We start from the raw sequence: 24,349 nt of genomic DNA, 5'->3' as shown, positions 1-24,349 counted from the left end.
TCGTTATTTTGAAAGGGGGCACTTACTTAAATGGAGTTTTGTAACTGTTGTTGAGAGAGGAAATATTTATTAGGCTGCAGAGACAAAATCTTGTAGAATGAGATTAGATAACAAGTTTACAATGCGATGGAACCTTTCTTTTCCTGTACAATGAGCCAAGATGGAATCCTGTAAAATAAAATAAAAACCACATTTCTTGGCCCCACAAGTTAGCCAAAAAACTCCAAACTCTAAGAGATTTCCAATGAGAGCCCAGTTTTAATAAAGAACCCATAGAGTGCCAAAACAAGAAAGCTGCAAACCGCAAGGATTCACATTATGCAGATATATGAAATTTGGAGTACATATATCATGCGCTTCCGTTGTGAAATCTTGCAGGTGAAAACAGTTTGCCTTAATCCTAAATCTATCACAATGGGGCAGCTATATGGAGATTTTGATGAGAATACACATGAATGGACTGATGGAGTGTTGGCATGCTACATGCGTGAGCTTGCAGGGGATCCATCCCAAGATAAAAAGTGGCTGATGTTTGATGGGCCTGTGGATGCCATATGGATAGAGAACATGGTATGTTTATTATGTAATTCTGAAAAATGTAATGATCTCATTGCTTTTGTTTTAATTTTTCTCAAATCTTAGACTGCACATGCAGAGGTATAAATATAGGACTAACCTTAGGGGATGCACTTGGCAGAATACTGTACTTGATGATAACAAGAAATTGTGCCTGGTCAGTGGTGAAATAATTCAAATGTCATCAACCATGACCATGATGTTTGAGGTCGAAGATCTTGCAGTTGCATCACCAGCAACAGTAAGTAGATGTGGTATGGTGTACATGGAACCCAGTGCACGAGGCTTAGATGCTCTATTTACATCATGGATACAAAGGGTACAACCTGGTGTGCAAGTACACAAAGAAAAACTTTATTTTCTTTTCAAAGAACTTGTTGTGGGCAGTATTAGGCTGGTGAAAAAGACTCTCAAGCAAACTGTTCCAACAACAGAAGACAACTTAGTTCTGAGTTTGTTCAATGTCATGGACAGTCTTTTGGTTCCTTTCAATAAGGAAGATTCTCAGCTGAACGACGAAGAGAAGCAAAAATTGTCGCAAGTACGTTTGAAACACATAATTCTCTTTTGATCATTTATCACTCTTATGAAATTCGTTATATTTATTTATTTATTTATTTGCAAAAAAAGGTTTCCATTGAGTATGAATAAAACTGGCGAGAGCAAGATCAAAGCGGAGATACATCATGCAATGCACGAGAAAAACTCCTCATAAAGAGGTGGAAAACAAACCAAGGTTGAGGCTGAAAATGCCATCTCAACCCTGTGCTAGACTCAAAGAAAAAGGGTGAACCCCTCCATTCTATAAAGAACACAGTCCTCTTTGCAGAGACTGTGCGAGAAAGACATCTGCATGCTCACCAGATGGCCATCAATGTATGTATAGTGTCATCCATATACTGGTCAATGTGTGAGAATGGTGAACCTGGGATCGATCCAATACCTCTATACATCAGATTCTCGAGATATGCCACGCTGCGATACTCGCCCAATATCTCCCATGAAGTGTCCACAGAGGCATTCATAGCCCTAAATGGTGAGGCAGGAACATCACCAAGAGATCATAACTCCACTAATTGGCATCGAATCAAGAAAGCCCAAGAGGAGTCATGTCTCTCATAAAAGACCTGAAGCGATACCCACTCTTTAGATCTACACAGCTGAAAATGGCTGATCCCTTCAACCGATCCAAGATATCATCAATTCTTGGAATGGAGAATCTATTCTTGATGGTTATTTTGTTTAATGCACAATAGTCTATGCACATTCACCATGAACCATCCCTTTTCTAGACAAACAACATTGGTGAACAATAGGGAGATAAACTAGGATAAATCAGCCCCTTTTTCCAATAAATCCTTCACCTGGCTCATGATCTCTTCTCGTTGGGCTGCAATAACTCTATATGGTGGCTTGTTCGGTGGACTACTACCTGGCATTACATCAATGCGATGATCCTCAGGCCTTTTAGGTGGAAGTTCCCTTGGTAAATAGTCAGAAAAACAGTCCCCAATTGTTTAAGATAATCTATCCACTCTATATCCACAACTTACAGAAAACAAAATGTGGTTCATTAGACCTAATATCCTTTGCAAAAACTAAATACACAGAAAGATGACTTTTCATTACTGAGCAAATAGCAGAAGCAGATATAGACATCTAAAACATGAGTCTTTTCCCTATGCATCCAATTGTAAGTATCCAATATAGCATGAACCCTGTGACACCATGGCATTCCGAACAAGACAACGCAGCCCTCAAGTGGCATGATATAAAATTTCTCATTGTCTACAAAACTCTGAATACGCAAACGGAGCTTCCCAATGACAGGGTTAACAGGTGAATTGGACCCAAGACAAGCCAAGCCTGCCTCACTTATGGGTCCCATCTCTTCTACAAGGATTCCCAACTTGCCTGCTAACTCAAGAGAAACAAAATTTACACGAGCCCCTGGGTCGAAGAAGATCAAGGACATCTGATCTCTCACCTTGCCCCATGCTTCGCATAACTCTGTTGCATCCCCATTTGTTAAAAGAAAGAGTGATATATTCCATTCAAAACAAATCATACAACAGGTGGGAGAGAAAGTACTCTATCCCTAGCCTCAACAATGTTGCAAAAAAGCCATGGAGGTGGTCTAAAATTCCACGACATCCCAAAAGGGGTCAAATGAAAAAATAAAGAGCAGTCCCATGTCGTCATGAAGGATATAAGTCTCCCACGAGCTGCCAAAGAGGTGCCTGTACACCGCTCCCACTGACTCCTGAGAGTGAAGATAATCTCCGCCCAAATGGAAGCGAGAGTGTCAGCCTCCGTGCATAAATGGCCCCCAAGGACAAAAGAACATCGCGAACACCATATCCGCCATAGGGTAATGCTGGAAATCACCTCCGAGGCTGACCCTGCAGCTGAAGTAGGCATGGAATCCTGAGCTGGTGCCGGTACCAAAAGTAAATCCTGTGGCTCCATGATGCTGGCCTCCGTGGGACCCCGTCTCTGGCGACGCTGCATGAAGAAACCGTGGTCTCCTGGCTCTGACTCAAAGAGAGTAAAAGCTCCAGATCCTCTCCCCCAAAGGGCAGCGCCCCAAGTCATCAAAAAGGACTCAAATGTAACATATGAGAACAATCTGAAGATACCTGTCCATACCACTCTAGAGCTGGTGCAACTCCATAAACAATGCTTGCTAGATTCCTCTACAAGCTGACAACGCATACACAAGGAGGGTCTACCCATCTGCTGAAGCCAAGTACCCACAGGTATGCCCCTATGTATAGTAAGCCAAAGAAAGTAGGAGACTTTCCTGGCTCTACTGATGCCCCAAAAGTGGGTCCAGTAGCTCAGCAAGAGCTCTGCAGTAAGTCCCTGTGCGTGCCAATGCTGGGAGGTAGATGGTAGGTGATGAGAGTCTCTCTGCTGAAGTTTGTAACCTGCCCTCGTCGAGTACTGGAAAAATGAAAGAGGACGAACGCCTGCCACCGGAGCAGGCCATGCCCACTCACCTGGGTCCCAGTCAAGCTCTGCAAGAGGTCGACCCTGAAAAATCCAAAGTCTCCATCTAGTATCCTCTGCAATGGTCAACCTGGAAGGATCTGTGGCCCATTCCTTACCCAGGCAACCAATGACCCTAACTCTCTGCCAAAGGAGCTCATGTTGATCCAGGGGCTGAGTGGGATACAATTTGTGAGAGGAGTCCGTCTCAAAATAAATAAACGGTTCCGGTCCTAAATGAACTCCAATGCATAGCCCAACCTCACTAAAACAACCTGACCAAGTAGAAATGGGATGAACATAGGCTGGATCTATAAGTATATCCCTCCACTCCTGAGGAATAGCTCTCATGATTAGTAATCTGGTGGCAGCAATCTGTCCAAGTGGCCCATGTCTATCTCTGATCACCTCCTCTAACATCTCCACACCTCCCCTGAACCAATCTCCGACTGTCACAACCCCCTAAGCATGCCATCTGCCGAACCAGGGGGTTATGGTAAAGTGGATGTCGGGCAATTTCCTCTCTGGAGGAGGGAACTGCTCTGATAAGGTGCTGTCGAAAATGATCCCATATCTGAATAAGCCTTTTCACAAGTGGTGAGGAAGGATGAGAATGCTGGTTCGTCAGGAAGATCCAACTGACTCTACCTGCCCACTGACCTGCTGCTCTGGGGGTGCACTGGTGAATCCCATGCAGTAGGAACTGCTTCCACGACTGATCTCCTGGAGTCAAATCTCTAACAAGAAGTTTGACTAAAAGGGCTCTGCTCTGCATCTCCGGATCAAGAACCCCAAGTCCTCCTTGCGAGAAAGGTAAAGTGATAGTATCCCTGTGAGGAGATTGCTTCGGAACTTTCTGTGGAGTGGTGGTGATGGTTCTGAGGACACTAGGGCCAGCGCATCCCCATTTGGTTGCTCACCAATAACATCAAGCATCAATCTTGCAATGGGCTCAGTCTTCTTGCCTTTTTGTTCATTCCTATCATCAACTTTCCCCTTTCATTTGTGCTTTGGGCATTCTCGTGCTACATGTCCCTCTTCTTTGCAATGAAAGCACTTGTTGGCATCCATTCAGGCCAGCCTTCCTTCACGTGACAGCCAGTTAGAGCTGGCCTATTGCCACACTTCTTCCCTCTATTAAAAGGAGCCGTAGAAACATTCCCTAGCTTTCCTACTTTCTTAAAATTATCATTTTTATGCTCTTGTGACCACTAGTCTTCCCAAGCAACAATGCATCAGCCGTAGTTGTATTTTCAATTAACTGTGACATGTTGGTTACTCTAGTCATAGTGCAGTAATATCTAATTTCTTTGGATAGCCCACAACAAACTTCTCAATCTGCTCAGATCGAGGCACATGGCAATAAGAGCTAACGGCGGGTAGCAAAGCCTCCTAGAATTTCTTGTTATACTCTTCAAAATTGTGGCAATTGGCTTGATCCCATGCTATCATTACATCCACCTCAAATGTAGTAGTCAGCCAAGCAACTGAGAACGGCGCTTTGTTCTGAAGTAACATGTTAATCCACCATTGTAATGCATTCCCTTTTAGAAAGGTGGTGCCGTGCGCATCTTAGAAGACTCAATGAAGTTACCTCCTAAAAGGCTGCATGAAACTGTTGAAAACAAGTCAAAGCTTTCAGCCTATCTTGTGCCCCATTAAAGGTCTCAAAAGTCTTTTGCCTTGCCTTTGGCTGTGAAATTATCATAAACAGGTGGCTGGAAATATGGAGGATGCATAGCATGACCTCCAACCTGACCAATATTGCCACTACCCATAGGAGGGTTTGCCATACCAAACATACCTGCAGGAGCTCCCATAGGGCCATGCATTCCACTTTGCATTCATAGATGAATGCCAATATTCCCATACATAACACTTTGCATTCCAGGCTGCGTGCCCCCCCAAGCATAGTCCCTTGCATACCCTGCATTCCAGGATGAAAACCAAGAGGGTAGTTTCCAGGCATTCCAAAATTAGATTGACCTCAGGAGGAGACTACTGTTCAGGAGCCTTGTTCGACTCCACCCTTGGATCAGGCTGTACCTTCCTCAGCAGCGCAGGTTGTTGGCACCTCGTCTGCACCACTTTTTGATCAGGATCCACTACAGGTGCCTCCCTCTTTGGACAGAGGGAAGGGGGTTTTACATTCTCTTCTTGCTTCGGTAGGAATCCTTCGTACCCCCTCCCCAGGACTGGCTCAGCGTAACTCATTTTCCGCTTTGGAGGACCTCTCTAGCCTCCTAGATGATGATTTTGTACCCTCTACTTTTGGAGAGCCAGTCATCGGCATCCCTATTGAGAGATCCTTCTCTCTCTCACCTGTGGACTTTCCTCCCCTCGGACCTCGTGTGTATGGCAGGAGGTCTGCTCCGGTAGAGGCTTCTGTTTCCGCCACCAGGTCGGGTAAGGTATTCCAACCCACTTCCTCCCGCCGATGAGGATAGCCAGTTGGAATATACAGGGATTGGGCGGCATCCCTCATCGTCATCGCAGACAGCTGATCAGGAATCAGCTCCATCCAGGTGTTTCAGGTGGTTCCCTAGACATTCTTTTTCTTCAGGAACACAAACTGGATATCAGAGATTGCTCCAAGTCAGGTAAGTTGCTCTCAGGCCGGACTTTTTGGCTTCCTGCCTTGGGAACCAGAGGAGGTACATGCATTTAAGTTTCAGACTCTATTCTCCCTCTCGTCATTGGACATGGTACCATAACCCCCTCCAGGGCCCAGTGGGTTTTACTTCCCATTGACAGATGTAAGGTTGGTTTCCTCAACCTTTATGCTCCGAACAACAGAGGGGACCATGTTTTGTTTTGGAAAGAGTTGCCCTCGTGGGCTGACATTGCGGATTCGTGGATTATTGGAGGTGATTTCAACATGGTTGAAGCACCTTCTGATAAGAAAGGGGGCAGAGAAGGTGGTATTCACTCCCTTGAAAGAGCAGCCTGGGATGCCTTCTTGTTCAGGTTCAGTGGCAGAGATGTTTGGTCAGATGATGCATTTCTTGTTCAGTCTCAGTCACTTTTGTTTTTATGGTTGAACCATAGGGTGCAGATGCCTATCCATGCTCGGATTAACAGATTCTATGTGGGTGACAGCGCTCTTGATAGAGGGGGGACAATTTGCATTGCACCCGGTGTTTCCACTTCAGACCATTTTCCGGTAATTTTGTCCATTTCAGAGTCTCATCTGAGAGGACGGTCTCACAGTATCAGGATCCCAGATGCCTTATAGACGGATGAGACTCTCACAGAGGCAGTGTTGGAGATCTGGGTTTCTCATATGCAAGGGGGGGATGGCCGGTCCTTCACATGTGGCCACAGCACTTGACAGTATCAGCGACTTCTATCACTCAGTTGCTAGTGCTCGGCGAGGTGAGGTACCCAGGCAAGACATCGGTATCCGCCGGCAGTTGGCAGCCCTTCAGAGGGAGGAGCAGAAACGACCTTCAGATGCTTGGATACAGGAGCGCCTTGCTGCGGCAAGGGCTCACTTGCAGACCTTGCTTGATCAGAAAGCAGAGTATGCCTTCCATGCACGGGAGTCCTTTTGGATACAAATGGGAGGGAGAGTCAATAAACACTTTTTCTCTACACTTGGCCCCAGACATAGTAGAGAGAGTGTCAGGCAGCTTATTGACTCTGACGGCGTTTTGCAGTCCCATCCAGAGACCGTCATGCATTTAGCGACAGATTTTTATACCTCCCTTCTTTCAACAGATCCTTACTCACAGGCCAGAGAGGTGGCTAGAGATGAAGTTTGGCAGAGTTTACCTGTGTTGGTCACCCTAGAGATGTTATGCTCACTTGATGCACGCTTTACCAACACATAATTCAAGACTGCTCTTTCTGCCCTTCATAAGGGCAAGTGCCCTGGTTCCGATGGTCTTACTCCCTCTTTTTTTATAGCCTTTTGGGATATGATAGGTGATCATATTACTTCAGCCCTGCAGGGCATTTGGGACTCGGGCGAGATGCGTGACTCACTGACCGAGGGACTCATTCACCTTATCCCGAAAGGTGGCAAGAGGAATTTTGTATCCCATTGGAGACCCATCACTCTTTTGGGCACTCTTTACAAAATCCTTGCCAAGGCGATCAGCATCCGAGTACAGCCCCTTCTTCCAGATCTCATCCATGATACTGAGACAGGCTTTGTGCATGGCAGGAGCATTTTTGATAATATCTTTTCCTTTTGGGAAGCCACAGAGTGGGCTATGCAGAGTGGACAGAGGCTAGCAGTCCGTGAGTCACCTCAGAGGGGTAGCACGCAGGATTCAGCAGATAGATGCAGCCATCCCGGTGGAATGGACAGTTGAGCTGCCTATTACTTCCACCACTTGGATGGGGGCTTTTTCGAGGACATCAGTTCCTTTACAGGTGATCGCTCTCCGAGGTCTTGGGGAAGATGCACTAGTCTTTGATGTTGGGGATGGAGGTTTACTTTCTACATCCAAGGATGGCATTCTTCTTGAGGTTTCCTTTCAGCCTGTCAGGATTGCTGGTTTTGTGGACCTTGGAGCGGGCTTGCAGTGGTACTTAGATCCCGACCCTCTGCTCTTGGCCTTGGGATCCTGGAGGTTGTGGTTATATGGAGGTGCACCTATCAGGTGCTTGCTGTGGGACCCAGGAGAGTGGGAATGGATAGATCATGGGCACCGAGAGAGGGGGATTCCCTTCTTTCGTTTCACGGTTGGTAATGCCAGGAGGTTTCAGCTGAATAGTAGGGGGTGGATTCCCTCCAGAGCCCCCCATTGGGAAAGCTTCTTCATCACCGCAAACTTGCGTAGAAATTTCTGGAGGAGGCTCTGGAAATCCCTCAGAAATAGAAAGATCGCTCTTTTCTTTTGGCTTTCTATTCATGGAGGGATTGGAGTGAGCTTGTGGAGATCACGATTTGGGGCTGATCCCACTTGTCCTCAATGCCATTCTGCAGAGGAGTCAGTGCGACATTGCCTTTGGGACTGCAGTCAGGCGAGGACTGTTTGGAAAGGGGTTGCTCGGATACTCAGCATCTCTCACACTTCCCCTTTCTTCATGACTTGGGGCTCGGTCGCATGGTTATCTCTTACCGGGCCCTAGGTGTTTTATGAGGGTGAGCCTTCTTCTTGGGCACTCTCAGTCCGCCGGCAGGTGATAGAGCCCTGCTCTCTACAGGATGTACCACTTACTCCCTTCAGAGCTTCTCATGTTTCAGTGGACACCTCTTGGGAGATTTTGGCTAGCATTTCCTCTTGGCACATTTGGAGAGCCAGATGTACTGAGGCCTTGGATGGCACCCGGATACACCCATTACAGGTGTTCACGGGTATTTGGTGTTCACTTTGATAGCCATATGGGCTAGCATGCAGGGCCCTTCACAAGCAGCCTCTTCTAGAAGGACTATATTTCTTCGAGTTTGGAAAGGTTCTCCCTTTTTCTCGGAGGTTTCTGTTACGCTCTAGCCGAGGTAGCATGACCTCGGAAGAATCAATCGACATTTCCCTTAAAGGATCTATATTTGTAATATATTTGTTTGCGCTTCATGTAAATGATCGGGAGGGAATTAATGTCAAGGTCCTAGGTGAGGGTTGATAGCACCGGACTAGGTGGATCTAAGACTAAGGGTCTAATGCAAGAAATGTGCCTAGGGGCAAAGGAAATTAAAGCATCCCAAGAGAGGGGTGAAATGTTGCATTAGTAAGACCCTATGATGATGGCATGTGGCATCTAGATCCATCTAGGGAATTGGGACTTGTTGGAGTTAGTGAGAGAAGAGAATGCACTGTTAACGTACGCTTTTGGGGATTCGAATTTTCTCTGTTGGCTCTCAGGTTTCAGCAAGGTTGGCTGGGTGGAACAATAGTGGTGCTTCTCCCGTTATTTGTCTGTAGTTAGAAGTTAGTGTGTGACAATTGGTATCAGAGCTCATGGAAGAGATCAAGGGATGGACGAAAGATCAGAGCCCAGGTTAGAGGATGAGAGGGGATTCGTGAGCTATGATGAAACGAAAGACCTGAGAAACAGACGGTGAATTAGTACGTGACGGGCATCGTGATGAATGGGTCGTTGATCTTTGGTAGAGGAGCGTAGGCACGTGATACGATACGTGGACTGTTCGTGAGGTTTGATCGACGTTGGCTTACACAATAAAACAGTTAACCTCCAGGTTTCTGAGTTGTTGCTGGAACGAGGGATCCCGTAAGGCAGGTTGATGTAGATATGTGTTGCTGCCCGTGGTCTACGACGGAGTGAAGGCTTAACGGGACGACTCTGCTACTCGTGACCTCCATGCGACGGACGTAATTGACGAATTACGGATAATGAACGACAACGACGTGTTTGCGCGTGGTCCTCCCACACTGATCGTGGTATTTGCTGGGGCCTGACAAGGGTTCGTGTGACGAAGGCCTTCGACATGTTACGTGGCTGTCTATTGTTCGCTGGTCGTTGGTAGAAGGTGTCTCTGCTGTGGTGAGGTGGCCTTGTTGAAGGCTATTGGGTGCATAGAGAAGCCTGTGGAGGTTGGTTGGTAATAGTTGTCGACCTGCTTCCCTGGCGCCCTTACAGTCAAAGCCCTCCAACGCCACACAGGCAGCTCGTAAGCTGAGATTGGATCGAGAGGCAGAGACTTATCATTTCGATCAGAGAGCAGGCTTCGGCGACTCGAATTGCGATGTATTTCCCTCATCACTGCCAGTAAGCATGATATCATCCACATAAAGAATAAGAATGATGATTTTTTATTTTTCTTGAAGCACATAGAGATTTGGCTCAGTATGAGTGCTAACAAAGCCCTGGATAACAAGAACTGATGGATTTTATGGTACCAAGCCTGAGGTGCTTGTTTCAGCCCATATAAAGCTTTGCGAAGCTTGCATACCTTTTGTTCCTGTCCCTTAACCACAAAACCTTGGGGCTGCTGCACATAGACCTCTTCCTTTAGGTCTCCATTCAAGAAGGCCGTCTTCACATCCATCTGATAAACAGGCCAACCGTAACTTGCAGCAAGAGAAATGACAGTCCGAATGGTTGTCATCTTGGCTACAGGAGCAAAAGTCTCCTCATAGTCAATTCCTTCCTCCTGACTATACCCCTTGGCAACTAAACGGGCTTTATGTTTCTCAACTGTGCCATTAGAATGATATTTCAACTTATAAATCCACTTGGTGCCAACTACATTCTTCCCAACAGCGAGATCAACCAATTCCCAAGTGGCATTCTTTTCAATGGACTGAATTTCAGATTTCATAGCATCTTCCCATAATGGGTGTCCTTGAGCATCCTCAAAACACTGAGGTTCAATTTCAGCTTCCATAACTGTGCTCATCAAGGCATAATTGACCTGATTTTGTGCTTGCCTTGTACTAGACCTTGTTCTCCCCAACACAGGCTGATTTTGTGCATCCTGAATGGTAGCCCGAGCCCATCTAGGAAGGGGCTGACTAGATGCAGCAGGCTGAGACTGATCTGCAAATTTTACCCTCCTCCTTTCATAGACAATAGGCTGATTTTCATTGGCTGATTTCTGAACTTAAATTTCAGAAGTGCTACCTTCATCAGTATGGGGAATTTCTCCAAATGTAGTGGAGGAAGAACTTGGTGTGTTAGACACATGTGATGGCATATCTTCTAACTCAAAATGAACAATATCCAAAGGTGTAGTGTAGAATGGGCATATGTAAATCATTAGGCATAAAGCAACCATTTTCATTGAAAGCAACATCTTTGCTTATGATAATTTTCCGTGTTTCAGGATTGTAAAGCCTATAGCCCTTGCTTTCAGTACTATAACCCACAAATATGCATTTGATTCCCTTATCATCAAGCTTGAATCTGTGTTGATCTGGTACTAATGCATATGCCACTGATCCAAAAATTCTGAAGTGGCTAACCTTTGGCTTATATCCATATAATGCCTCAAACGGAGTCCGATTCACCAATGCTTTAGTTGGACATCTATTTTAGATGTATGTGGCTGTAACTACAGCCTCACCCCAAAATACTTTAGGCATCTTTTTGTAGCTCAGCATGCATCTGGTCATCTCCATGAGAGTCCTATTCTTTCTTTCAGCAACATTATTTTGAGTTGGTGTGTAAGGGCATGTCTTCTGATGATGAATCCCATGATGAGCCAGATAATTCTTACAGGCATGAGACATGTACTCCCCCCCTCTATCTGTCCTGAGTGTTTTGATCTTGGCATTAGTCTGGTTCTCAACAAGTGCTTTGAACTCCTGAAACCAATGAAACACCTCAGATTTCTCTTTCATGAGAAAGATCCATGTAAATCTGGAGTAATCATCAATAAAAGACACATAGTACTTGGCACCACGATGTGACCACACATTTACCTCACATACATCACCATGCACAAGCTGCAGTATATGTGTGGCTCTGACTAATCCATCCTTTTTGAAAGGCAAATGGTGCAACTTTCCCATAATACACCCTTCACAAAAAGAACTAGATGATGGTTGCTGCAATTTTGGCATCCCTTCAACCATTTGATTATTCTGCAAGTATGCCAATGCTCTATGATGTGCATGACCAAATCTAGCATGCCATAAATCACATGAAGATGCATTAGATGCAGCCAAGGCATGCTGCACATGGGGCTTAGCATCCAACTTATAAAGGCCCTTATCATAAGTGCCAGTGGCAACCATTGCATATCCCTTTCTACGATCTTTAATTCGGCATTGATCATCCTGAAACTCCACAAGCATGTGTTGATCATGGGCTATGGATGGAACTGAAATAAGATTATTCCGCAACTCTGGAACATACCAAACATCACGAATATACTTGACTTTGCCATTATCAAGCTTAATGGGAATATGTCCCACTCCTGTGATGTCTTGAGAAGCATCATTGGCACAAGTAACCTGCCACCCATACACAGGTTTGATGCTCTCAAACCACTCCTTATGAGGAGTCATATGCTGTGAAGCACCGCTATCCAAATACCAATTCTCATTCACATTAAGTGAATAGGCATCATCATTATTGCTATGAGCAATAGCATGATCACAATCACAATCGCCCCTGGAAGATATCTCAGAGAGTGTGGCTGCAAATACAAAATCCTGATCATCCTGAGCAAAGTGTGCATGTGAGCCAGATGCATTGTTCTCAGTATGAGCCACAAAATCACTGTTTGAGTTGCCTTGCCTCTTCTTCTCATTTGCAATGCGTTTCTGACATTCTACAATGTAATGGCCTGGCTTCTTGCAGTAATTGCATCTGCCCTTTTTCATCTTAGCATCTTTGCTTGATCCAGCATTATTGGTACTATTATTTGCCCCTTGTGGTTGGTTGTTTTTAGGCTTATATTTCTAAAATTTTCCCCTCTCCCCAATGGCTAGAGCTTGCTCACTGCCATGAGAGCCACGAGAAAAATTATGAGCTCTTTCTTCTTCCTGCAATAACAAGCCAACCAATTCTTCAAAAGAAATAGATGCAGCCCTGAGAGTGATGCTCAATGATGTAGCAAATGTACTATATGAAGCAACAAGGCTATTAAGAGTGATAGAGACCAATCTCTTCTCTTCAATCTCCTCATCAACATTTGCAAGCTGATCTCGCAAATCTGTAATTTTTGCTACATGCTCTGTGATGGTTTGACCATCAGTCATTTTCAGATCCTTAAGCTGATTGTTGAGTGCAATCACCCTGGCCATATTCTTAACATTATGCATATGGGACAACTTGTCCCAAGCATCCTTAGAAGAAGTACAAGACTTAATAGTCTTCATGATGTGCCTCTTCACTGACAAGGAAATCAAAGAAAGTGCTTGAGCATTGCGACGGTCAAACTTCTGTTGCTCCTCAGAAAGAGGATGAGATGAGCTAGCAATAGAACCTTGACTGCTAGGAGTACCAGGAGCAGTCACAGGCCTAATTTCATCTCCACTAACAATATCCCAAAGGCCTTTTCCAAACAAAATATTCCTCAGCATAAAAGACCACAAGGCATAGTTTGATCCGCCAACTTATCCGCTTCAGTCAGGGTGCCAAAATTCTCAGAAAGAGACATGATTGCACTTCACAAGTAACCTGAAAATAAAATGCAAATATAGATAGCAAATCTGCCCCAAAGATGTTGTCACAAAGCACAATTCCCTTCCGGAATCACAAGGCAAAATGGGCAATAGTATTTGCTCTGTAAGTATTCTCAACTTTCAGCCCAACAAAGCAAAGGTATAAAATCTGAAGCAAATGTTCGCTTAAAAGGCATCCAATGATAGCATTCACTGTTAGCCAACCTTTGGGTCAATATGCATCCAATAACTTGCCCCCAATTCTGATTTTTTGTCTGCTGCGTGTAAATATCACAATATGCATCCAATAACTTGCCCCCAATTCTGATTTTTGGTCTGCTGCGTGAAAAACTGCTGCTGCTCCCCGCTCCTCCTGCTCCCCGCCTCACTGCTGCTCTCCTCGCTCCCTGCTACTCTCCCCGCTCACTGCTGCTCTCCCCGCTCCCTGCTGCTCCTCCTGCTTCCCTCCTCGCTGCCCCCTCCCTTCCCTCCTGCTGCTCCTCCTCCCTGCTGCTGCTCCTCTCCCCGCTCCCTGCTACCTCTCTCGCCGCTCCCTGCTGCTCCTCCTGCTCCCTCCTCGCTGCCCCCTCCCTTCCCTCCTCGCTGCCCCCTCCTACCTGCCCTCTCCCCCGCACTGCCCCCTTCCCCTGCGCTGCAGCCTCCCCCCCCTGCGCTGCAGCCTCCTCCCCCCCCCCCGCGACTGCTCTTGCTCCCCCTGCACTGCAGCCTGCTGCTCCCCCCCCGCACCTACTGCTGCTCCCCCCCCGCTGCAGCCTGCTGCTCCCCCCCCGCACCTGCTGCTGCTTCCCCCCCGCTGCAGCCTGCTGCTGCTTCTCCTCCCATCTCCTTCCCCTCTCCTCTACTCCTCTTCTCCCCCTCTCCTCCACTCCTCCCCTCCCCTATCCTCCCCTCCCCTATCCTCCCCTCCTCTCCCCTCCTCCCCGCTGTCTCTTCTCTCTCCCTTCTTCTTCACCCTCTCCTTCATCTGGATTACCCCTATTCTCTTATAGGGGTCTCCTGGGTTTCAGGAAAGCGGACGGAGTTTTTATTTTTTGTGTTTGAATCGGCCAACACACCTCGATTGATGAATGGGTTCCCATTCAGTCAATCCGTCTCCGCTCACACCGGCCGCGAGAACTCTCACTTTTTTAAAAGACGAGCTACAGCAGTTGCAAAAGGATTTCGAACATGAGTGTTCCATGACTCTCTTCGCACGCATTCATGGCTCACACCCCTCCAGGTCACAAGCTAGAGATTGCATGCTGTCGGCGCTTCCTCAGGACCTCGCCCCCCACCTCAAGGATGTTCGTTTGTTGGGACGGGGTTTCTTTCAGGTGTGCCTAGATTCCCCGGACGTCACGAGAGACCTGCTACAGGCCGGGTTTCTACTTCTAGGCTACAGGAGGATCTTTTTGTTTCCTTTTCAACTGGGATTTGACCCAGTTGAAGAGGACAAGCAGGGAGTTTCTGTTTTCATCAGGTTCCCTGGTCTTCCCTCAGTTTATCACCGGCTTCTTTCAGTTATTGGCGAGAGGTTTGGTGTGGTAGCAGAGATCCCCCCTCTCCCTGGCGAGCCCTCTTCGGTTGCTGAGGCGGTCAGGATGGACGGGGTACCCAGGGTTAGGGTCATTGTCCAGGACCCCAATATTTCAAATGACCACATCATGCTACAGCGACCCGATGGGTCTTTCTTCCGCCAGAGATTCGAGGTTGCAGGTCGACAGGACCAGTGTAGGATTTGCAGATCCTTGGGGCACTTCGCCAGAGATTGCCCAAAGAAGAAAAAGAGGCCCACAAAGCAACCAGCTCGTACTAGCTTACGAGACAGAGAGCTAGAGCAGGACCTACCGCTCCACAGACATGGCCTAAGACACGGGCTCCCCCCTCTCCTAGGGCTACTCGAGTCCCTTCGGCACTCCGCGCCACCTCTGGCCCACGGTAGGCTCCGGTCGCGGCTAGGCCCTCTACTCTAGTTCACTCCTTCACCTCTTCGGAGGCTACCCCCTTGGAGCCTCAAGAGGAGACTACTGTTCAGGAGCCTTGTTCGACTCCACCCTTGGATCAGGCTGTACCTTCCTCAACAGCGCAGGTTGTTGGCACCTTCTGCACCACTTTTTGATCAAGATCCACTACAGGTGCCTCCCTCTTTGGACAGAGGGAAGGGGGTTTTACATTCTCTTCTTGCTTCGGTAGGAATCCTTCGTACCCCCTCCCCAGGACTGGCTCAGCGTAACTCATTTTCCACTTTGGAGGACCTCTCTAGCCTCCTAGATGATGATTTTGTACCCTCTACTTTTGGAGAGCCAGTCATCGGCATCCCTATTGAGAGATCCTTCTCTCTCTCACCTGTGGACTTTCCTCCCCTCGGACCTCGTGTGTATGGCAGGAGGTCTGCTCCGGTAGAGGCTTCTGTTTCCGCCACCAGGTCGGGTAAGGTATTCCAACCCACTTCCTCCCGCCGATGAGGATAGCCAGTTGGAATATACAGGGATTGGGCGGCATCCCTCATCGTCATCGCAGACAGCTGATCAGGAATCAGCTCCATCCAGGTGTTTCAGGTTGTTCCCTAGACATTCTTTTTCTTCAGGAACACAAACTGGATATCAGAGATTGCTCCAAGTCAGGTAAGTTGCTCTCAGGCCGGACTTTTTGGCTTCCTGGCTTCGGAACCAGAGGAGGTACATGCATTTAAGTTTCAGACTCTATTCTCCCTCTCGTCATTGGACATGGTACCATAACCCCCTCCAGGGCCCAGTGGGTTTTACTTCCCATTGACAGATGTAAGGTTGGTTTCCTCAACCTTTATGCTCCGAACAACAGAGGGGACCGTGTTTTGTTTTGGAAAGAGTTGCTCTCGTGGGCTGACATTGCGGATTCGTGGATTATTGGAGGTGACTTCAACATGGTTGAAGCACCTTCTGATAAGAAAGGGGGCAGAGAAGGTGGTATCCACTCCCTTGAGAGAGCAACCTGGGATGCCTTCTTGTTCAGGTTCAGTGGCAGAGATGTTTGGTGAGATGATGCATTTCTTGTTCAATCTCAGTCACTTTTGTTTTCATGGTCGAACCATAGGGTGCCGATGCCTATCCATGCTTGGATTGACAGATTCTATGTGGGTGACTGGGCTCTTGATAGAGGGGAGACAGTTTTCATTGCACCCGTTGTTTCCACTTCAGATCATTTTCCGGTAATTTTGTCCATTTCAGAGCCTCATCTGAGAGGACGGTCTCACAGTATCAGGATCCCAGACGCCTTATACACGGATGAGACTCTCACAGAGGCAGTGTTGGAGATTTGGGTTTCTCATATGCAGGGGGGGTGGCCGGTCCTTCACATGTGGCCACAGCACTTGCCAGTATCAGCGACTTTTATCACTCTGTTGCTAGTGCTTGGCGAGGTGAGGTACTCAGGCGAGAGATCGGTATCCGCCGGCAGTTGGCAGCCCTTCAGAGGGAGGAGCAGAAACGACCATCGGATGCTTGGATACAGGAGTGCCTTGCTGCGGCAAGGGCTCACTTGCAGACCTTGCTCGATCAGAGAGCAGAGTATGCCTTCCATGCACGGGAGTCCTTTTGAATACAGATGGGAGGGAGAGTCAATAAACACTTTTTCTCTACACTTGGCCCCAGACATAGTAGAGAGAGTGTCAGGCAGCTTATTGACTCTGATGGCGTTTTGCAGTCCCATCTGGAAACCGTCATGCATTTAGCGACATATTTTTATACCTCCCTTCTTTCCGCAGATCCGAACTCACAAGCCAGAGAGGTGGCTAGAGATGAAGTTTGGCAGAGTTTACCTGTGTTGGTCACCCCAGAGATGTTATGCTCACTTGATGCACGCTTTACCAACACAAATTCAAGACTGCTCTCTCTGCCCTTCATAAGGGCAAATGCCCTGGTTCCGATGGTCTTACTCCTCCTTTTTTTATAGCCTTTTGGGATATTATAGGTGATCATATTACTTCAGCCCTGCAGAGCATTTGGGACTCGGGTGAGATGCCTGACTCACTGACCGAGGGACTCATTCACCTTATCCCTAAAGGCGGCAACAGGAATTTTGTATCCCATTGGAGACCCATCACTCTTTTGGGCACTCTTTACAAAATCCTTGCCAAGGCGATCAGCATCCGACTTCAGCCCCTTCTTCCATACCTCATCCATGATACTCAGATAGGCTTTGTGCATGGCAAGAGCATTTTTGATAATATCTTTTCCTTTTGGGAAGCCACAGAGTGGGCTATGCAGAGTGGACACAGGCTAGCAGTTTTACTCTTGGACTTCGAGAAAGCCTATGACAGAGTAGATTGGGGTTTTCTTGAGGGCACTCTTCTACGGTTTGGATTTTCAGATGCTTGGATCAAAGGGGTGGCCTCCCTTTACAGATCAGCCCACAGCCAGGTTTTGATTGGAGGGGTAAGGGGTGACAGGTTTCAAATTTCCAGATCAGTTCGTCAGGGATGCCCTTTAGCCCCCTTCCTCTTTCTTTTTGTGGCAGAAGCTATGAGTATCTTCCTTAGATCTCAGGCTGAGCTTTTTGGGCTGAGACTGCCCTTGAGACAGGAGCAGGATCTTTTTGACTGTGAGTTGGCTGATGACTGCTATTTTTATTCAGGCCTCCTTGCAGTCACTTGATTCTTTCCGGACAGCCTTGGATATTTTTCGCTCAGCTGCAGGGGCACACATTAACTGGCATAAATCCTTTGGCTTTTGGATCAGTAATGAGGACACTCCAGGCTGGGGAGTTGACATTGGTTTTTCCTGGATTCAGAGGGGTGTTCCTATCAGGTATTTGGGTTGTCAGGTAGGATTGGAGATCTCTCTAGCACAGCAGTTTGCCCTAGTACTAGAAAGTATAAGGAAAAAGCTCCTATTCTGGAGCTCTGCCAAACTCGACCTTGCATCTAGAGTTGTGGTAGTGAACCAGGTTCTCTTGGCCACCTCCTGGTTTGTGTGTTCTTGCTAGTGCCGGTCTAGGGATTGGCATCACTCAGCTCATCAGACCAGTCAGGAATTTTTTATGGAGTGGGCTTGATGGCACAGCAGATGTTGCAGCAAGGGTGGCCTAGGAGACTATTATTCTCCCTACATGTGAAGGGGGCCTTAATGTCATTGACCCGGACTTGCAGTGCAGGCCTTGCAGTGCAGGGCATTGCTTTCTAAGGTGGTGGTGAGGGGACTCATGCCTGGGCAGGAACCTTGGAAGGATTTCTTTTTTGGACGCATTCAGGCTTGCACACCAACCTTGGGAGATGATTGGGTGGACAGCCCTCGCTGGATTTTCACATCAGCCCCTCTCAGATCTCCTGCCTCTCCTCTCATGACTGCCATCCTGAAAGCTTGGGGGAGCTTCAGGAACACTCTTCGAAGGATTCCACCTTCTACCGTCGAAGATATTGATAGGCAGCCGATCATTTGGAATGATAGTATTCTTGACGAGCATGACAGACCACTGGGCACTTCCCATTACATGTAGTGGTCTAAATGGGAGAGAGGCCCCGCCTACACAGTAGGCACTTGGATATCTTTTATCAGGCTAACTGAGGATCAGAGACTGCAGTCCGTGAGTCACCTCAAAGGGGTAGCACGCAGGATTCAGCAGATAGATGCAGCCATCCTGGTGGAATGGACAGTTGAGCTGCCTATTACTTCCACCACTTGGATGGGGGCTTTTTCGAGGACATCAGTTCCTTTACAGGTGATCGCTCTCCGAGGTCTCGGGGAAGATGCACTGGTCTTTGATGTTGGGGATGGAGGTTTACTTTCTACATCCAAGGTTGGCATTCTTCTTGAGGTTGCCTTTTAGCCTGTCAGGATTGCTGGTTTTGTGGACCATGGAGCGGGCTTACAGTGGTACTTAGACCCCGACCCTCTGCTCTTGGCCTTGGGATCCTGGAGGTTGTGGTTATATGGAGGTGCACCTATCAGGTGCTTGCAGTGGGACCTAGGAGAGTGGGAATGGATAGATGATGGGCACCGAGAGAGGGGGATTCCCTTCTTTCGTTTCACAGTTGGTAATGCCAGGAGGTTTCAGCTGAACAGTAGGGGTTGGATTCCCTCCAGAGCCCCTTATTGGGAAAGCTTCTTCATCACTACAGATTTGCGTAGAAATTTCTGGAGGAGGCTTTGGAAATCCCTCAGAAATAGAAAGATCACTCTTTTCTTTTGGCTTTCTATTCATGGAGGGATTGCAGTGAACTTGTGGAGATCACGATTTGGGGCTGATCCCACTTGTCCTCGATGTCATTGTGCAGAGGAGTCAGTGCGACATTGCCTTTGGGACTGCAGTCAGGTGAGGATTGTTTGGAAAGGGGTTGCTCGGATACTCAGCATCTTTCACACTTCCCCTTTTTTCATGACTTGGGGCTCGGTCGCATGGTTATCTCTTACCGGGCCCCAAGTGTTTTATGAGGGTGAGCCTTCTTCTTGGGCACTCTCGGTCCGCCGGCAGGTGATAGAGCCGTGCTCTCTGCAGAATGTACCACTTACTCCGTTCAGAGCTTCTCATGTTTCAGTGGACACCTCTTGGGAGATTTTGGCTAGCATTTCCTCTTGGCACATTTGGAGAGCCAGATGTACTGAGGCCTTGGATGGCACCCAAATATACCCATTACAGGTGTCACGGGTATTTGGACTGACACGGTTCACACTTTGATAGCCATATGGGCTAGCATGCAGGGCCCTTCACGGGCAGCCTCTTCTAGAAGGACTATATTTCTTCGAGTTTGGAGGGGTTCTCCCTTTTTCTCGGAGGTTTCTACCGGATTGAGATGGCACTATCAGCCTCAATCCTTTCTTTTTGGCTCTCGAGCTTTTCGTGCATTGCATGATGTATCCCATATGGAGCTTGCTCTAACGGTTTTTCTTTAATAGTTAATAGAAGTCTCTTTTTGCAAAAAAAAAAAAAAATCACAAGAAAAGTGATCTCCCAGTCCAAAATAGCTTCAGGATGACTGCAGAAAGAAGTCGACCAGATTTTGGGAGCTGAAACAGTCCAAAATCAGCAACAAAACTACCAGGAATGAGGTCCCCCAGCCCAGATGGTGCTCCTGGAGAAATGCGAACTGAAAATAGGCTGGAAACTGATGAAAAACAGCAAGGAAATGCCAGATCTGAAGTTGTCCAGGCACAGGATGCTCCAAGAAGCAGTTCGAACTGATGTAGGGGCTGGAAACTGACAACATCAGCAGCAAAAGTGCCCAGAATGAGGTCGCCCAGCCAAGATGGAGCTCCTGAAGATAGGCGACTGGAAAAAAGTGCTGTAAATCAGACAATGGAGCTGATTTTGAGGATGTTTGGCTGCGAAAGATCCCGAAAACAGCAAGTCTATAGTCGCCTAGGTCTAGTAGTGACCCTGGAGAAGGCGCCCAGCTACAGGAGACCTCCAGAAAGCTGCTACAGGCAAAAACGAGCTGGCTGGACTGATTTCTTTGCAACAGAATTGACTCTTCGCGAGAGAACTGAAACCCGGGAGTGGTAGAAGCATAGGAAGCAATGCGGGAGCCAAGCTCTGATACCAATTGTTGGAACTGTGGGGAGACACGAAGTGGATAAAGAACACGAGAGTGTAGTCCACACACAAAGCTCCACTGAATAGTTCAACAATAGAAGTACAAGACTTGGGATGTATATGGAACCCGAGTATAAATTGAAAACCCTAGACTAGAATAACTTAGACCAAGTCTAGCCTACAATACCATACCATTGTATGTTCTATCACATTCCGCTTTGTAGGTAACCCATAAGGCAACTCATCCCTAAAATAGTGAAGGAACATGGTGGAAAGAGGGAGAGAGAGAGGGTAGGCTAGGGAGAGAGGAAGTGATACTCAAAAGGAGACATGATGAAATGGAAATGAAATGACTAGAGCAATGAAAAAAAATGAGAGTACTCACATGCAGACCAAAGAGCTTGTAGCTTGATACTTGATTGATTTGAGACTAGACAAGTACAACTCTTATATCAGAGCACACACACACAAATGAACACCTATGCATATGGGATAACTCCCAATATGACACGTGGCATCCATAGGACACACTAGATTAGAACTCACACTAGAACACACATTTTTGACTCACTTTGGCTTCATATTCCAACACCCCCCCATGAAGGCAAGGTGAGAAACTATTACAATGGAACCAACAACAGAACATGACAATGACGGTCATCAAAACTGTGCATGCTGGTCTAGAACTAGACCTGGCTCCCACACAATCTCAGAGGCAAGTGAGCATGGCTCAGAGGCTAGTGAGCATAACATAGAAACCTCATCTAGCATGGCTCAGAGGCTCATCATGCATGGATGCATGATCAACTCAGAGGTCTAGGAGACCAATGCACCAACATCCTGGAACTCATATGCCAGGCCTGATAACTAGACCCTATCAATGCCTATACATGACTCCCACAATACATCCACCTCTTGACTCCATGGACTAACTAGAAACATGGAGTCACACACCATAAAAGAAATACATCATTTTAGGAGGACAATCCAAGGCAGAGGACCTTTATTAACTCTTCAAACATTCTTTTTAGAGGGACTACTCACGGCAGAGAACCTTTAACTGAAACATATTTAAAAAAAAAAAAAAGATTTCATTCATTTTATGCATAGCAAGGGTAGAGAACCCATGAGTCCGAAGTAGCTACCGCACAAGAGTGTGCACATCCTGATGCAAAGAGGTATGTCGGTGAAGAACCATGCGAGGATGCCCTTGAATGATGTGTCAATGAAGACCATAGGAGCAGCTACCAAGGGAGATCACGTCATGACTCTCAATGTGCCGATCAGAGAGTCACCGAATGCGCAGAAGAGGAAATGAGTAGCAGAGATGGCGCACCAATCGAAGCAGTCACCGAAGTGTACCGAGATCAAAGAAATGATTTTTGAATGTACGGGACAGTCAAACACCACAAAATCGCAATGTCAGAGATGACGAGGTGTGAAAAGAGTATTCCCCACTGTCGGAAGCCTCAAGTCAATGTACCGGAGTGTCGGTATAGTCGAAATGACTTGTGGGTAAGCTCGGGAAGCTCAAATCACTGGTGGAGGTCACATGAGTCCAAATCTGAGCAAAAAATACCAAAAAGTAGCCTAAAATTGCTCGGAATTGCCTTATGACAAGTTGTACGGTCTCCTAGCACTGTCGCGCATCCGCCTACAGAGGTCCGTACGTACGGCTGTATGGACAAAAAAATCTTTTTTTTTTCTTCGAAATGGTGCGGGACAGGGTCGTTTATGTTAGGGTAGTGCCGAAATGTTGAAAAACGTCAAAATTGGACCTCAAAAGGTCCAAAAACAGCCGTTGGACTGCTCCAAAACAAGTTTTTGGCAACCAACTGACGAGGAATGTCCTCCAATGCTGAGGGAGAACCACGAACTGATGTAGGAGTGAACTTAACTCACAAACGAGGACGAGGAGCAATCACTAGGACACCGGAGTACTTGATGGCGAGAAACCATGACCAGGCTAAGGGAAGGGAGGCTCTACCTTAGAGGAGAGGGGAGCTTCCATTTGTGGGCTTCTCTCATCCTCTAGATAGAGCAAGAAGAAGGAGAAGGTAGGAAGGGAGACTCTGATACCACATGAAGGAACATGGTGGAAAGAAAGAGAGAGAGAGGGTAGGCTAGGGAGAGAGGAAGTGATACTCAAAAGGAGACACGATGAAATGGAAATGAAATGACTAGAGCAATGAACAAAAATGAGAGTACTCACATGTAGACCAAAGAGCTTGTAGCTTGATACTTGATTCATTTGACACTAAACAAGTACAGCTCTTATATAAGAGCACACACACACATATGAACACCTATGCATATGGGATAACTCCCAATATGACACGTGGCATCCATAGGACACACTAGACTAGAACTCATACTAGAACACACTAGAACACACATTTTCGACTCACTTTGGCTTCATATTCCAACAAATAGTCAAAGAACTCCTCTGCTTTTGATTAGCCAACTTGGCCATCTCCCCATCTTGGGTAACATCAATGCTAGCCGATGGACCATCAATCGGCTCTACCGATGCTGTACAAAGAAACAAAAATTCTTCTTGAGTTTTTCAAACTTCCATCACCGAAATTAATGGTCCCTGAGGTAAATCCTTTTCACCTCACAAAACGCACATCATTTATCTTGAATTGACAAGTGTGCTTTTTTCAATCTATGGTTGGATTCTTCTTAGAATGCCAAGCCTTACCCAGGGCTATATCTACGTGAGCAAGCCTGGTCATTTCGAAATCCAGCTTCTCCGCATAGTCTTGAATTCAAAGTTCCAACTAGGTAACCCTTTGGTCACATACTTCAGTTGAACTTGCATCTGCCATCCTGGCCGTATATGCATAATTAGATGGACTAGTCTTTAATTTCAGCCTCTTACGAGCTTGGAGTTAATTACATTGTGCGTTGACGCTGAGTTAAACAACATTCTTTTTTGGACCCCTCCCAAGTAGTGGATGCCACTCTATTCCTCTGTTGTTTTATCCACCACCTATCAGCTGTGTCATTAAACATGTGGCTGGCCTCACGGACTTTCTTCATATCATTCCTGATCTCACAAGTGGTGAAAGCCTCTTCCCATTTGTGCAACCAAGTTTCTATGACGTCAGAACTATGGTCAGACATCCGACCAGAATACTTTCTGGCCTATAATTGGCAATATTAGGCACCTTAGCCCTCCTAGGCTTGACCGTATGAAAACTGGTTTCAGGCTCCATTGGAGCTTTACATTTTTTCTCACGGGATGGTTT

The 24,349-nt window shown here is 46.9% G+C and overlaps 1 protein-coding gene across 1 annotated transcript in view; it reads left to right on the top strand.

Annotated features, from left to right (window-relative positions):
* LOC147901134 (uncharacterized) overlaps positions 1-24,349 on the top strand; it is a 467,121-nt gene that overhangs the window by 291,718 nt on the left and 151,054 nt on the right. The window contains exons 25-26 of the mRNA XM_087376081.1: positions 379-570; positions 698-1,117. Coding sequence (XP_087232207.1) covers positions 379-570; positions 698-1,117 — 612 coding nt within the window. The remainder of the gene's footprint in view (positions 1-378; positions 571-697; positions 1,118-24,349) is intronic.

This window comes from Dipteris shenzhenensis, chromosome 6 (genome assembly GCF_047967505.1).
Source record: "Dipteris shenzhenensis isolate YYH24624 ecotype China chromosome 6, Dip_SZ_1.0, whole genome shotgun sequence".
NCBI classification, from domain to species: Eukaryota; Viridiplantae; Streptophyta; class Polypodiopsida; order Gleicheniales; family Dipteridaceae; genus Dipteris; species Dipteris shenzhenensis.
Note: the sequence above shows the minus strand (reverse complement) of the source record. Positions and strands in the feature narration are given on the sequence as shown.